The sequence below is a fragment of the Onychostruthus taczanowskii genome, unplaced genomic scaffold (genome assembly GCF_017590055.1).
Source record: "Onychostruthus taczanowskii isolate IOZ18803 unplaced genomic scaffold, ASM1759005v1 scaffold39, whole genome shotgun sequence".
Taxonomy (NCBI): Eukaryota; Metazoa; Chordata; class Aves; order Passeriformes; family Passeridae; genus Onychostruthus; species Onychostruthus taczanowskii.
In genome coordinates, this window is record NW_024501348.1 from 7,300,653 (window position 1) to 7,317,077 (window position 16,425).

At 39.5% G+C, this 16,425-nt stretch overlaps 1 protein-coding gene across 1 annotated transcript in view; it reads right to left on the reverse strand.

Moving 5' to 3' along the window:
• Positions 1 to 302: 302 nt before the first annotated feature.
• SH3BGRL2 (SH3 domain binding glutamate rich protein like 2) overlaps positions 303 to 16,425 on the reverse strand; it is a 36,441-nt gene continuing 20,318 nt past the window's right edge. The window contains exons 3-4 of the mRNA XM_041412415.1: positions 5,660 to 5,740; positions 303 to 4,564 (exon numbers count right to left, since the gene is read on the reverse strand). Of these exons, the coding sequence (XP_041268349.1) occupies positions 4,550 to 4,564; positions 5,660 to 5,740 (96 nt within the window). The 3' untranslated portion in view covers positions 303 to 4,549. The remainder of the gene's footprint in view (positions 4,565 to 5,659; positions 5,741 to 16,425) is intronic.

The following is a 16,425-nucleotide window of genomic DNA, read 5'->3' on the forward strand; positions in this document are numbered from 1 at the left end:
CCAAGTATAAAAAATGGAAGACAATATATCATCCCTTTTTTTCTTTACTACTATTTACCTGGGGAAACCCCAAACTAGCAAGTATTCTGGACACATTGCAATTCCCATGCAGCCACTGGGGTTCAAAGCTAAATAATATCTTACAGAATCAGGCTCACCCATCCCAGGTGAAAAGTTCAGCAGTGCTTCCACCTGCAGAGGCTGCCCAAACCAAAGCACCAGGCTGCCACCAGAGCAAGCCACAGCAAGAATACACTCATGTTTTTTCATTGTTTATTTTAGCACATACAACACAGTGCAAATTTCTTTTTTTGAATTGCAGTTTATTAGATGAACACAGTTTAATACATTCCGTGTACACAACCTAGGATGCAACATGCTCCCTCCCCTCCCGAGTTACAGAACACTGACGCCGTGAAGGGAACACCCCGTTTGTGACCCCACAGGGATGTTACAGATGGCTGGGAGTGGAAGCTTTGCACACAGGTAGGTCTACACAGGACAGGATTACACACATGAGGAAGAGGAAAAGACCAGGAAGAAGGGAGTAAGCTGGATCTGCCCTGGCTGAAGGACTGCTCTCAAGAAGATGTTCTCTGTTTTCCCTCCCAAATTCCTTAGGGAGCAGGAGGGTTAAGCATAGGCCATGATGCAGCTGGAGGAAAGCAGTGGTGCATGGTGTCACACGTGTCACTGCCAGCCAAGGGCCCTGTAAGAACCTGCTCAGGGTGCCAGAGCAAGCTGTGGGCCATTCTGCACTGGGTCCTCTACTCGGACTCTCTGTGAAGGGTGCACATATGGGACTCCATCCTCCTCCCACTGTCCATGCCAAGGTGTAGAGAAATCAGTGAATAAGTTACTGAAAACTAATGAGATTTGGCATTTTCCTGGTGATCACCCCACTCCTGCACTCCCGTGAAGGGCCACAAGGCAATTTCAGGGTCCCACTTCTGAATCATGGTATTGCCTGAATAGGACACCTGAAATAAATGGCCTGTTGGTGGAGAAAAGTATAGGGAGGGACAACCAAGAAATCCATTGAGAGCTTGGCAGCTACTCTTCCTTTCAGTGATAGCACTTGGGCTGCTAAACATTAGAATCAGACACTATTTTAAAGAAAGTGTAAACATGAATTTATGGGCTTTACTCCAGGTTCACTTCCCTTGGAAAGTTTGATTCTAGACAGTCAACAAAAAGGAAAAGAAAATTAAAAAACAAAGTCACCTAGGAAAAATCAAGAGTTCAGAAGACTCATCAAAAACTGTTTCAGTCTTACAAAGCATGTGCCTTTTGACTCAGGCATCAAAATAAATTTACTGTATTCTTAAAAAATAGCAATATAGAAACTATGCCTTTCTCAGTTCAAAGTTTAAGCACATCTAAGAAGACCCCACAGAAACAGTCCTCTTTCTGGCAAGGCACTATCCAGTAGTGTGTGGCACAAACAAAAACACCTCTATCAAAGCCACTGATACAGTGAATGTGCACGTGCACGTCAGCCCACACAGCAACTTTAGCTAGGTACAAAGATTAAGTTTCACTCACACTGCTCTCCATTTTAAGAAGTGGGGTAGTTATTACTATTAGCTAGAAATTGGGATCATTTGGTTCTTAAGCATAACTTTATATGCCAAAATCTTAAATAGAATTAAGAATTTCCTATTTCTTTCAGTAAATGTCTCTAGATTCCCCAAACCTTTTAAATTATCTGATAGCTACATTTCATTACTACAAAACTGATTTAAAAAATTCCTGATCATCTTGTGTAACAAACTAGAAGTCTACTTGCTTTAATTACAAAAATAAGGCTGTCATTCAACAGACAAAATTCACATCCAAACATATATACTTTTTTTTTTTTAACTAGCTATTTATAATTCAAAAGCACACATTCTAAGGGACTTACACTGCCAATCCAGGCAAGCAAGCAGGGTATCTTTGGAGCTAGTGTTGTCCTCCATACAACTGACTATGCCCACACACATGCTCTGAAATAAGCCGGGTTTACTTAAGAGCTGAAACAAGACTAACTCTCCACTAAACAAGAGCCTTCTATTCTACAATTACTAAAATTCAAAATGAGCTTTGTGAAACTAATTTCATCCCTGGAGAAATCAGTGTGGCTTTTCCTTTCACATCAGTAAGCCTGGGATTTCATCCAGGATTACCCACGTGTATATGCTTACACACTTAGGTAAATTTTTCAGACCTGGGACTTCAGGCAGTTCTCAAAGTTTACAACATATCAAGTACATGATAAATCCAGGATGGCTTCTCTGCAATCAACTGCAAAATTACGTACATTTATATCTCTATTAATTTACAAAGTTAAATATTTTAACTGAATAGTTATATTGAATGTGGTGAAGATAACAATGTACAGCTCCACCTCATGTCGTATTCCCTTCCTATAGTGAGGTTCAAGTCTCATGAAAATATGGGATTGGTTACAAGAATGACATAGTAGCTTGACACAAACAACATAATTCTTAATAATGTACGTACATACATCAATGCCCTTTCAGGATTCCTCTAGAGAAGGTGCTCTGGCAAAGATTTTGACCAGTAAATACTGCCACAGACTTCAAATCTGTGTGTGCTCTTGCTCCATCTAGCTCTTTAGCTCAGCTGAGCAGCCAGGTTTGTTCAATCTGGTGAGAAGCCTAAGAGGTGACCCAATGACAGCCTGCAACTGTCCTGAGGGCTGTTAAAAAAAGAAGGGTGCCAATCTCTTATTGTGAGTGCCAAAAAGACACAGCAAAGGTAACAGCCTCAAATTAAAGCCTAGGAATCAAAGCTGGACTTTAAAAGATAAAGTTTTCACTTGGAAAGCACTGCAGCAATGTCACAGGTTACCTAGATAGTTATGAGATCTTCATCTCTGGCTATTTCTAATGCTCTGCTAGACAAACCCATATCTGTTTCAAGATAGTGTAGTTCTTTGGCCTGATTTTGACAGAGCTGCCTCAGAAGACCTTCAGCTGTCCTTTCCAGCTGACATGTCTGGTATGCCATGATTACTGATGTCAACAGAACATATGATTTGTTTCACAGTGTTGCTTTTGTTGTCATAGTGTTGCTTTCTGACACTTTTTACAAGACTGGCTTCCTTCAAACCATCACAGTCTGAGTGATGCTGTGATTGCAAATTAGCTTTTCTACGTAGTGGTTGTCTGCCATTTACCCAAAGACATAAGGACATTCACTGTGATGGCACTACCTTGCCAGTATGAAATCACTTTAGTAAAAGCTACATCACAGCATAACTGTTATTTATGTATCAGGATTTAATTAAAAATGCATTATGCAATTTTACTTCTGTCTAGAATGCATTTTGTAATAATTATTGGCAAGTCATGGGTCTAAAGTTCTGCTGTGTGCATCAGTGCAGTTCCACTGGAATAATCTCCACTTCCTTTACTTATTCCTCAGCTGAACAACCTCTCTGGCCTCAGTTGGCAAAGCACACACTCAGTTTTCTCACTGTCTTCGAGGCACCTCCACGTCACCACATCTGGGGATATAACCAGGACAACAGCTAGGCAAGTTAGGCATGCTCTTGGACCATGGTGGAGTGTTTAACCATCATGGAACTGAAACCTGGCTCTCAAAGTATCCCCCTGACTCTCCTGTGGCTTGTGGTGGAGGTGTGTGTTATTGAAGGTAAACTGAAGTTTTGGCAAAATTTCATTTTAAGACAGTCCAACCATAGAGCTCCAACCTTGGGTGTTAAGACTTTCTCATTTAAGAGATAACTTCATATTATCATTAGCTATGAGACCCCTTTAGTTCTTCTGAGCTCCCCAGTATTTCCAACAAGTGTTTTACTGAACATTTCACCTGCATTTGGAAACATGTCAAAATATTTCACTTTGGCACCTCCTTCATGATAGCAACTTGTTTTGAACAGTCAGTTGCGATATGCATCATTAGACAAATCAAGTCTTCATTAACTTCATTAATTAAGATTAGCAGCCCACGTCTCTTAAAATAACCATGATCTGGAATAAACACCGCAATAAATAAATGCAGAGCAAAAATATGGCAGTTACTGGCTTAGACCGAGAGCTCAAGATTGATGCTTTTTACCTTCTGGATCATAGCCAGCACAAACATCATAATAACCAGCAGCACTTTAACTACCATGATGAGCTCATTTGAACTACAGTAGTGGGAGGAATTAAAGAAGGTAAGGACTATAACTATATAAGAACACCCATGAATGATACAAGCCCTACACTTTCACTCCTTATTCTCAAACACACGTGCCTGTAAGAATATCAGGGCCAATTGCAAAAGCAATCAAAAGACAAAAGTGAAACATCAACAGTGAGCATTTTCACAATGGAAGATGAGTAGCCCAGCCTTAATCCTATTTCATATGCATGTTATTAGCTCCACATTATTGGAGAGCACCATCTCATGGCAAGCAGACTACGACTACTGACACGTTTGCTCTATCACAGTGATCCATTAGGGAAGCTGTTATGTGCTGAAGAATAGAGTCACTCATTCAGGAATGTGCTTGTTGGTACTTCATATGGGCTTTCTAGGGTTCTGACTCCTATTGAAAAAAGAAAAAATAAAGAGTATTATTAATTACGATTAACAAAATATTAATGGTATTAATACATTGTCATCTCCCATACATGTAACCTTTGCATATAAGGTGACCCTGACCCCAGACCACCTAGGAGCTGAGGATGCATCTCTCTGAAGTACCCACCAGACTGAAGCAGGAGGTTTATAGAGAGACCTCTCCAGGCCTCCAACACCATATTTTCTAGGAAGAGAGCTGCATAAAAGCTGCTATTTCAGATTGCATCAGAACATCATCTTTTTCCTAGGACAAGTTTTCTAAATTACAAAGTGAGGCAGGCTGCCAAAATAACCTGCTTCTGTGGTTCTCTGCTGAGGTTCCTTCCTACTGCTGTCCCTCAAGGGGTCCAGAAATAAATTAATTCCTGGCAGAAGAAGAGCTTTATAGATACCCAAGAGCTACCACCCAAGCCTGAAACAGTACTAGTACCAAGTACATCTGTATCTACAGTATCCAAGGAAAGAAAAATCCTCCCCTCTGTGTCTGATCTACTGCCAAAAGGTGTACCACACAGTCTGTTTGAACAACTGTCCAGACTGCCATATTGTCCATATGGCAATAAAATTTCCTCTGCTACACTGCCCTCAACAGAAAGATATTACCTGGCTTTGTGTTTTGACCTCTAGATACGTGTTTGCTAAAACTGAATTCAAAAAAGTTAATATAAGTTCTGATTACTCCAGCATTTCAGCATTAAATGAATTAATGCCTAATGAATAAATGCTGAGCCATTATGCCAGGCTTCAGAAAGTCCAGTGATTAAGTTCTGTCTCCTGTTATAATTAAGCCAGTTACTTAAAATTTAGATTGACAATGTGAAGGAAAATATAATCTTTAAACTTAATTTATCTGCTGTCCCAAATTACTTTCATGTACATGCTTGTTTCGTTTTAAATGTTTTACTTTTCCTTACAACCCTCTCAATTACTTCATTAGCACTAGGTATGAATCACAGCAGGGATGCATCCAAACACAGAGCCCCATCCCACACAGGGATCAAAGAAAATTCAATCTCAACACCTCAAGAATTCCATGGAAAGTCTGCAGTACTACACTGACCTTTGATGCCAAAGTAGGTTTCAGTCCAAGAAAGGAGAATACAGTGTTGCTCTCCTTTGATTCAAAAAAGCCATCATAATCCTGGATAATTAAAAGAAGAAAAGATGAGTCAACATTTGTATCCCTATTTTCCTTATTGACATTACCACACCCTGTATTAGAACAAAGAGTGACATGTAGTAATGCTCAGAAAAATACTGATACTTACCCCTATTCTCCTACCCAAACCTAAAACCTGAAATGCAATGATATCACAAACTACAAGGACAAAGAAAAACACATAAATTCTCTAACTTCAACATCTCTCACTACTTTGACAGGAAAGTACAAGCATCAAAAGTACCTGCAACAAAAGAAACTCTATTATGGGTATATTTTAAAGGTATTTAAGCGCAGAATTTCTCCTAGAACCTTTATGGTGCTCTAGATGAAGATGCTTTACCAGCATTTCAGCAATTATATGCTGCTTTATCAGTGTGAACTGGGATAGCAGTGTGAACTGGGATAGCAGTGTGCAGTTGCATAATTATTCAAACAGCCACAGCCTCCCCAAAAACACAACCACAGCTGCACAAGTGCAGTTTCTCAGCCTGATCCTCTATACTAAAAGCAGCTGTGAAAGACATCAAAAGGCCAGCAGGAGTGTATAATGGTCCTCAGGCCTCAGATATATTAGCTGACTTAACTAGAAAGAGTAAACTTCTTAAGATGTCCTTTTGTTGTTGTCTTCATAAAACATGGCATATGCTAACTTAGGAATTAATAAAAATTTACAATGAATTGCCAGAAAGTAAATCCAAGTAAAGCAGGCAAATCAACTAAACCATGGTGTAAACTGAAAGATTACTGAAAGGATTCCCAAAAGTGCCATGGACTAAAAAGGAACAATGTAATCACTGAATACCTAGAGGAGTAGTAAGTAATGCTGAAGCTCTGCAGAAGGATGTTTTATTAAGCCCTTAACCTCTAAGAATGGGACTTCAAAAGCTGCATGGACATATGAAACCTTAAAAAGGTCTCTTCTGACTCTTCTAAGGCAGATAAAAACCCGTGAGGGACACAGGCTATATAAGCAACACGCGAGAAGACAGCTTGTGATCTACCTGAGAAATAACCTTCATTTGCTCCATGGGGCCCATCGCCAAGTGACTCACACTGTCTGGGGCTGAAGGTAGGGCAGCCATGGATCAGTACAGCCCACACTGGGAAGGACCCTTTCTTTACCATCAGGACAGGCCTGAATTGCCTGAAGATGCCCATTACAGCCCTCTACACCAGCAGGAAGCTGTTGTGGCAGAGACCTTTTTGGGTCCCTGCCAGGAATATTCTCCCTCCTAAGCACCATAGGCAGTCTTCACTAACCCCCAGACACTTCTTTGTCTCAACAGTTTGTCCAAGGAAGGTTCTGTGTTTGTTCAGGTGAGTCACCATCTCTCAGCACTGTTTTCAAATGCTGGTATTCTCCTGAAGATTCTTAATCCCAGTACTTCAATTAGCTCTAGAAGTATCACTGCTCTAAGACCATGGGTTTTTCACTCTTTGTTAATAAACTGGTAAGAAAAACAGAGCAGAGAAGGACTCAGAAATGGAAAATAATGTCATAAGAAGAAAGGCTGCACTTGTGGCTCTGACAATGACTGACACTCAGTTAATCCACCAACACCATCTGTTTAACCTAACCTCTGTAAAGTAATTTAATATTTAATAATAAAAAGCTGTCTTCAAGTACTAGTTATCATTTTACTTCCAGAATTAGTAAGTCCTGATTAGTATGTTTTTTTCCACATTTTACTCATTAACAAACCTGGATTCACCTACTGAAAAAATTGTGAAGGTTAAATGGTGAGCAAAAGTCTGTGTTTGAAAGAGCACGAAACCCAGTGGATTGATTCATTTTAAAAGGACCTGAATATTTAAGAACCACAAGAGATTATCCACCAGGAGCAATCTCCCTGATGTTTTGAAATATCTGCATTGCAAAACATATTTAAATCCTACTGACACTTACTTTCATGGGTAGTGGGGGAGAAGAATCATCATGCTTTTAGACAAAGTAGAAGTAAATTTTAAATAGGAGAATTTTCCTAGTGATGTCTGCAATTACAATCTATGATCTCAAAATATTCAAATGTGAAACAAAAAATGTTACAAAAATGCATAATTGTCCTGTAAAATTTTTAAGAAATCACTTTAGCACAGTAGTTTCTTAAGAGATTATTGAGAAGTATGATCTCAATGACTCAGTGGTTGTGTCATGAGTGGTAGGAGTTCAAAGTGGGCATCCCTGGCTTTTCCTGTAACACAGATGAGATAAAGGATTCTCCAAAAACACCCTGCCTTTGATCTTACCATTAGAAGGAGAGGAAGTCTGTGCAGATTTGGGCCATGTGTAAAGACACTAAATCCATGGGTGAGGACATAAAAATTCTAATCTCAGTAAAGGACATCACACTGCTACCAGCAGTAGATGCGGAGGCTGAAGAAGGAAAACAACACAAGCTCAGTGAAAATGAGAATTTCATACCCAGGCAGGAGCTTAATTCACTGGTGACCCAAGGGGTTCCATTTGGAAAAACCCTGTGGACATTCTGCCTCCCACAGAGAAAGGATACCACCATTCACTGGTTTTGGCAAAGCAGAAGTTCCCTTTTTCTGCACCATGCTTCACCACTGGCAGCAAGTTACTACAACCCTCTTACCACTGTCCCAGGCAGCTCTACCCAGGGAGTGCTGTGGCTTTGCTGGGGTCAGTGGAGCAGTGCTGTCCTGCCCCTGTGCACGGAAGTGGCTCCCATTGTCAATGGACAAGTAGGACAAACTGCTACCCACTGCCTCACATCAAGAGGCAACTATGTGTACAAATATAATTTTGACTGTAGCATTTAAAATTATGAAACTTGGTGCTTTCCAGAGCTGCTAATCACACTTCATTAATGTATAGAGTTCTGGCAACATCAGTAGCTGATCAAAACTGACTAAAAACTGAGTACTAAAACCAGTAGGACATGGAGACAGTGCACATGAATCATCAGCAATGAAGAGATGTTCAATCCCTCTGGAGAAGTTGAAAAGCCAAAAATACAGATGATAAATCCCATGACTGAGGGTATGAAACGTTACCAAGAAAGACAAATGCCAGTTAGGATGAAAAAATATATCTCAGGATGGTTTAAAGGGATAAAGAAGGGACAGGAGGATAGAGAAGGTAAGTAAAAAGCTATTTCAAGGCAGAAGGGGTTTTTCAACAGGGTACCAACTACCTGCTTTAGGCATGGTTCCTCACCCTTAAAGTTGGTGGCAGGTCCATCACCCACCAGGTAACCTGAGCAGGACACAGCCTCTCTTTTAACACCACAACAGTTATAGCATTCGATGCACTCAATGAGCTGCTAGGGAGTGGATTAGCTGACCCAACAAGCTCTTGATTTTTTGAAAATAAACTGAAGCCACTGTAGGTGAGCTGCTTGCCTGTAGCTCACCTATAAACAAGAAAAATCTTGTTGGCCTTGTGTGGCCCAAAGCTCTGCTTTGGTCTCCCAGCTCCTGCTGAGTGACTCCAAACTGGGATAGAGACACAAACTGTGGCTGCAAAGGTCTTCAGGACCAAAGTTACCCCAGAGGGTAAGAGAAGGAAGGCTAGGAAAGCTGTGAAGCTCACTGTGGTGGCAGGATGCTCGGCACTAGATGTGTTAGTGGACACATGGAATGCACTTCCAGAGCATACTGAAGATGCTAAAGGTTTCCACCAGAAGGATCAAGTTCATGAAAGAAAAATGTAGTAAGAATTACTAAATATGTTAAAGTGACATTTATTTCAGAAAAATAACTAGAGACAAGGAAAATACTCGACCATTTTATGTCTTGACTTGTTTGTGGTATTTCCTAGGCTTATGGCCACTGCTGGGACAAAAGTGGGCTTGATGGACCTTCAGTCTCACAAATGGAAGGCCATTTATGCTAATCTTAAGGTGCATCATACACTAAGTTTTAAAATGATCATAGAATCAGAAAATCAGAAAATTACTTGGGCTGGAAGGGACCTCAAAGATCATCCAACTCCAAGCCCCAAAAATCAGCAAGGCCATGTGATGTTGTCTGTTAAGTATGATGGTAAAGGGAAAAAAAAGAAACCAAAACACATCAAGCCTCCAAGCCTCACAGCTTTGTTTCTAAAATTTGAATCTTTGCGGCTTATCCTGGAAATAAAAGATGCTGTAGCTGCTTTGCACCTCTTTAAAAACAGATTAATCAAAGGGAGGAGAACTTTGTTAATGTCTACATTATGCAGTAATCCCAAAGACCATCCACTGCCCAAATGCTACAAAAAACTAACACCAGTTTTGAGACACTGGATAAACATTCAGGAAATCTGACACAATCATTCAGGAAATCTGACACAAATGTCTTAGGTTCTTCTGGCCTTCATGTGCATTTTATGGCAATTTACTCCAGTAGGAAAACCATTGGTCCTTGGGAATTCTCTCCTCTTTAGAAATCCCTCTTCCAGGGTGGGTTCCAGGGTAGGTTCTTCTCTCAACAGCAATGGCCAAGTTCACAAAGCTCAAACTGGCTACAGCATTAGCTGTATCCCAGCTGTGATGATCACTAGACCTTAAGTGTGATGTATTCCTTAAGTGTGATGTACTCCTGGAAACCAGATCACTTCAGTGATGTAATTACAGACACTGCCATAACTAATTTGGCTCAGGATTTTGTTAGGCAGGTACACTCAGGATTGTTTAAATAAACACTGTCACTGCTGGGAGAAACTATTTACTGCACACCCAAGTTTAAACTGGCAGTACTGCAGATCAGCATAAATAATTATTTGGGCTTCAAGGAACATAGCAGAAATGTGAAGACATTGGATCAAAGTAAAACACTTACACAAAGTAGATTTATAGTTAGCAATTTTACCTTCACTAATGCACTGAAATTAGAACATTACATCTAATGAACTTTCAAAGCCAGCAACTGTGAATAAAAGTTTTTCCAGCAAGTTTCTTTAAACAAGCAAGTTGGTTTTGTTGCTGTTTGCTTTTAGTTGGCAAAAAGAGTGAGCTCATTAAACATCTCAGGCAAATCTTTATTGCTTACCACACCAAGAAGCAGAAAAACAAGAAACCCACCCAAATGTAGCTTGCATAGCTTTTCCTAAAATTTTTAAAGTGCATTGATTACTGGACAACACTTACTGATTACTCCGTTGGCATGCTGTTCAAATGTATTACTCTTTGTCAATATTTTTAACATAAGATTATGATCTCTGTTCTTATAAAAGGGGCAACATAATTGTTCCTTCAAGTAATAGTGAGGAACTCCTAATTCAAACACATTGAATGAGCACTCTGCTACTGACTGACTTAATACTGTATGCCATTGAAAATGAGCTGTTAACATCCTCCCTGAAAAGGGCAGTTCAGTTCTCCAGAACAGATGACATTCATTTACTGATCTGATTAGGATTACAATGGAAAACTCTAATGCAGCACAGCTTTCCTTGGAGAATGTGTGAGTCTCTTTTAATATTACATAAATATACAAATAAAAGAAGATCATGTCTGTACTACATAGAACAAGCTAAACATGACAGTTTTCATTACCTAACCTTCTGATAAGATCTCTGCACGGGATTTTTAAAGAGCTTATAAAATTGACTCTGCAAAGCAACTTGTTACTCCTCTACTAAAGGCCAGATGTTTATTTTGGTAATCTGTCTAGTTGTAGCCTTCCAGTAACAAAGGCTTTAATAAAAGGGAGCAGATGTCAGCCACAGCTCTATTGTTTGGACAGTACAGGACAAACTCAGGCTGATGTGATGTTTGCCATTCATGCAGCAACGGTGCCAGGGTACACAGACATCAACTGTCTAAGAACTGATACCCCTCACCTCCAATGCATGGAGTCCACATGCAGCAGGACTTCCCTCAGACAAGCACTGAAGACCTCAAATCCAGTGCCTAGGGCCTACCTGGGGTAGGGGAATAATCAGGGGAGTTAGTGGCAGAATCCGAAAGTACTATGGATGGTAAGAGCGTCACCTCACCTTTTGTGCACCTTCCAGCTCACTGTGTCATTTCACAAATTGTTTGGATAAGAATATTGCCAAATCAGACCACAACAGGAATTTGAGAAAGGGAGAGATGGAAATACCAGGGAGTCAACCACGGTAGTCAGCCTGTTACATGAGGTAATGACTAAGACACAAAATGTTGCACAGTAGCTCTGCATGCACATATTTTAAATTGGACCCAAGTGCAACACTAGTGGACTAAATAACTTATTTCATCCTGGCTGTTCTCCGACAACAGCCATGGCCTTTTCTAGATATTGTTCCAAAATACTGCTTCATCTGTATTCTGTGCAATACTGTGTGACTTCAAAGTATTACTGCCACTCATATATAATTTATCCTCTATTTTAGAACTCGCCTTTTAAAAAGACTTTAGTTAAAGTAGTCCAACATCTTCAGTAATAAAACCTGTTTTTTCAAGAAAGTATGGTACAATAGGAAGTTTCTGTTCCATGGAAAGGAAAATTAGGATCCCAAACAAAATTTTTTAATAATTACGTCACACTTGCTGATAAGTTTTGCAGAATATCAGTGTAATAAATATAAACATGAAAAAGAAATGTGCAGTATTTTCTACCATATCCTGTAAAAGTAACAATTCTAATTTTGCACCAGTCCCTTTTAAGTGTTCTAAAATACATAAGCACCCCACATTATTATATTTAGGAAATAAAAAAAGTCTGCAGAGTAAGGTATCTCCAGAGACATCTTTGACGCCTATCATCTTTGTATGAAGGGATCATTTACAAAACACCTGCTACTTCACTTTGAAACAGCTGAAGTTTATTTAGTCCAAATAAAAACTGTTGTGCTCAACAGGATTGTATTCTCTCCACTACAGGGTAAACAGCAACACTATTATACATTACTGAAATGAGTCCTGACTTCTTTGAGGAAAATAAAATTATTGGATTATTTATTTTTACTTAGTTGCTGAGCTTCTATTTTTTAAGCCGTGACACTGGGCAAACTGGCTACTCTAGACTTCGCCTCTGGTACACATTTCCCTTTATAAAGTACATATTACACAGAAGTAAAGCTCTTTTCCAGGGGACACAGAAAAGCAATGGAGAAGTGGATGGCAAAAGCATAGGCACAGTCTGGAAATTATAACTAGCCCTTGTGAACGATCTGAGCAGAATCCTCCCAACATGGAGAAGACTCTTGGGCAGGGGTTCCTTTCCAACACCAGCTCTGACTTCTGTATTCCTCGCTTGAGACAAAGCCTTAACTAGGAAGATAAACAGTGCATGTCACTGGCCTCAAGTCACATTCAGCCTAGAGTTTGTAGGTGTCTGTGAGCCAAAAACTGCTGCAATACAACTGCAAAAGGTAATTAAGAACAATTTCACACACAGCTTAAATTTGCCACACAGGAAACTACTTCTGATGGCAAAAATAATTAGTCATGAAAGTTTTAGCATCATTAACCATTAACAAATGTTACATGATCTCTGAGCAATTCACATTAACTTTTATCTAGCAAAATTATCCCTCTTCTAAAAGCAGACTGGGACCCAAAAAATACTAAGTGAATCAGATGAGACATCTCCAAGGGTGCAGAGAATCAAATGCAGACTTGCTGGATACCAAATTAGCCTCACAACTCCTCCAGCCCCTAAAGTGAACACACTACAGCAGACATGCTAAAGTGAATTCTGCCACATTGTTTGAGTATCTAGAGACAGAGTTCAAGCTCTCTGTACCTGTATGCACAAGAATAACAAACTCTCCAATGACAGGCCAGGGCAGAAAATCTGAGGTGGCTCTAGCCAGTTTTGTTAAATTCTCTTCTTTCTTTTATCAGTGAGCAATTTACTTAGTTGCAATGTGACACCTATAAAAAGGGAAGAAAAAGAAATATGCATGCATCTTTTCATCTTAAAAAAATCCCAGAATAGAATGATACATAACAGGGCAAAGAAATCAGGGCTACAGTAATTGTCTGTGTACTGAATAGTTTCCCAAGAACACAGCACCTCTTCCAGCAGCCTATTTAACTTCTTTCTTGTCTATATGCCTTTGCTGTTTTGTTGGAGTTGACACCCATATATTACATTTCAGGGGAGAACAATAAATATCACATATCTCTGTCTCTACTGCTGCCCACTAGGCACTCTATCAGGAATTACCATAACACTCTAAACCATATGAACAGCTTCAAAGGAAAAAAAAAAGTCAGCCTGCTATGTAAATATTTTTCCTTTGGCTCAAATTCCCACCTGGAGATAGATTTCCTTTTAATTTTGGTTGGCCTAAATTTCAGGCAATCTCCCTTCACTGGCAGATTTCTGCATATAAAACTGTCACTATTCAAAGTGCTAACTTGCAGCTTCACAAGAGTGCAGTTTCACTGGGAAGTGGCTATTTCCAGTCTTCTGAAAGATCCAGGAGTCACTTCTAGTCTAAGAAAAGTTGTGTACTCAGCTTTGGAGAATTCAAGAAGAGGAATGTGTGCTGCACAGGCCTAATTTCAGACATTCAGTTTTCCAGCATTTCTGGCTTTCTGCTGCTACAGGGTAGAGAACCTTTTAAAAGGATGTTATGTAGACACTCACATACCCATGTCACTGAAGAACATGAAACAAGGAACAGGCAGACCAGGCTGCCAGAACTGAAATGGCTGCAGTGGACCTGGATTGGGAATGTAAGGACAAGCTGACCACAGCCCAGTGGGCCCGTGACACACCAGGACACCCAGGAGGAGATGCAATGTATAGACAAGCTCATGATCAAGGGAGGGACCTGACCACTGAAGTCACTGAAAGATAGACTGTGTTCTCACACACAATTTTATAGCAATGTCACTAAGATGAAACAACAGACTTTAAAGTCATGAAAATATGTAAATTATCATATTGTTTGTGCTATAACATAGCACTTACTTATCAGTAAAATTATTTGTATTCTTGTGTGCTTGCAGCTCTTATCTTGCTTACAGGAAACAAAAATTGTTCCTGCCAAGTACTTTATTTCAAAATCTATTAGCATAACTTATTACTGAAAAATTGGGAGTGCTTCTCAGAAGACTGAGAAAAGGAAGAGATAAATTAATGATTGTATCTGCAATTACATCAACTCAGAAAAACCACAAGGTCTTGCTCACACTTCAAAACACAGAGTTTGTCTCTTGGTACCAGAAGAACCCTCTCCCTGTGGTACAAGACATTCTGTGAACCAGTAAACATTGATCATCTTTGGGTACCTTTCTCCCCTCCTAAATGAGCTGTCAGATGTCAGTTGACAAAAATTCATTCTGGATACTTACTGAAACCATGAAAGACAAACTTCCTCTAGCCTGCAGTTACATCCTGAAAAGTGATGATTTCAAATGGTGATGTCCTAGCCAGGAAAATCTAGTCTTAGATAAACCCCTTGTGCACATTGCTGAGTTTTTTTATTAAGGAGAAAATATTGAGAAAAATATCCCAAAACTATTAATGCTACTACTAACACAGAAAAACCAGTACACCATGAACATAACATCAAGTCATGGACATCATATGCCATGAACTTGTATTGAAATAACATGACAAAAATAAAAAGTGTACCTATTTTGCTTTGCACTGTCTGGCCCTCATACCTTTAGAGGAACAGCAATGGGTCTCACCAGTTTGTACTGTAAGTGAACAGGCAGCAATAATGCATAAAACAGCATAAGTACATAGAAAGTCTCCTGATAAGACTGTAGAATGCAGAAAAACATACAGAGTTTTTTTTAATAGATAAAACTGGATGAAAAATTGCCTGGACACAAATCAGAAATGATAAGCTACAAATTTCACTAACTCAACTAACAGAAAATTCAGTATTTTTTCAGTTTAAGTTACTTAATAGAGATTATACTTTAGTTATTTATGTCAAGATAAACACATGAAAACAGTCAATGTGGATATGACAGAGATAAGATATGCAAGGTTTGCTGACTTTTATCTAATTGTAATATTTTATCCCCCCTTCCAGCACTGACCTCCTTTGCCTTCTGCATGTTTTGCCTCCACTCTATTGCCTAAGGACTTCGTTAACTCATTAATGTTGGAGATCCTGCACATACTTTCTCCTTCATCCTATAAAATATAGTTTCTTTCAAAGCATGTTTGCTCTTTAAAGATGTTCATGCAGACAGTGAAGTCTAGTAATAGGATTAACTCTGCTCAACCAAAATGGCTATCAGCTCAGCAGACAGATTAATGAGATCATCTCACATGTTGCATGACATCTTCTGCCTTGCTAATTCCAAGTAGCAACTTCTAAGACAAGGTTAAAACACCCTGTAAAAGTGATCTAAAAGGGTAAGAAACAACAGCTTTAAAATGTTGTGTTTCCCAGGCAAACTACAATGTCATAGAAGAATGTAAAGGTTGTTATTTGTAAGTGAGGGGCTGATCCATAAGCAAGGGTAATAATCCCTTCCACATCCCAGATCCATTTCTTTGATTGACTTACCTTACCTGGAAATAAGAAGATAAGAGTTATACTGCTGAGGTAAACAAGTAAGGCCAATACAAAGCACATGGGAAGGATGTTAAATATTTTGCTTAGAGAAAGCAGTTAGCTGCTAAATCACTTTTTATATCCTTCCTGCATTAAGCAAACAATTGCACTTCAGTCAACAGGCTCTCAAGAGATCTGAGCAGCACAGTTGAATCCAGCAGGGACTAAGTCAGAACCACTTTGGATGTACATATCAAAG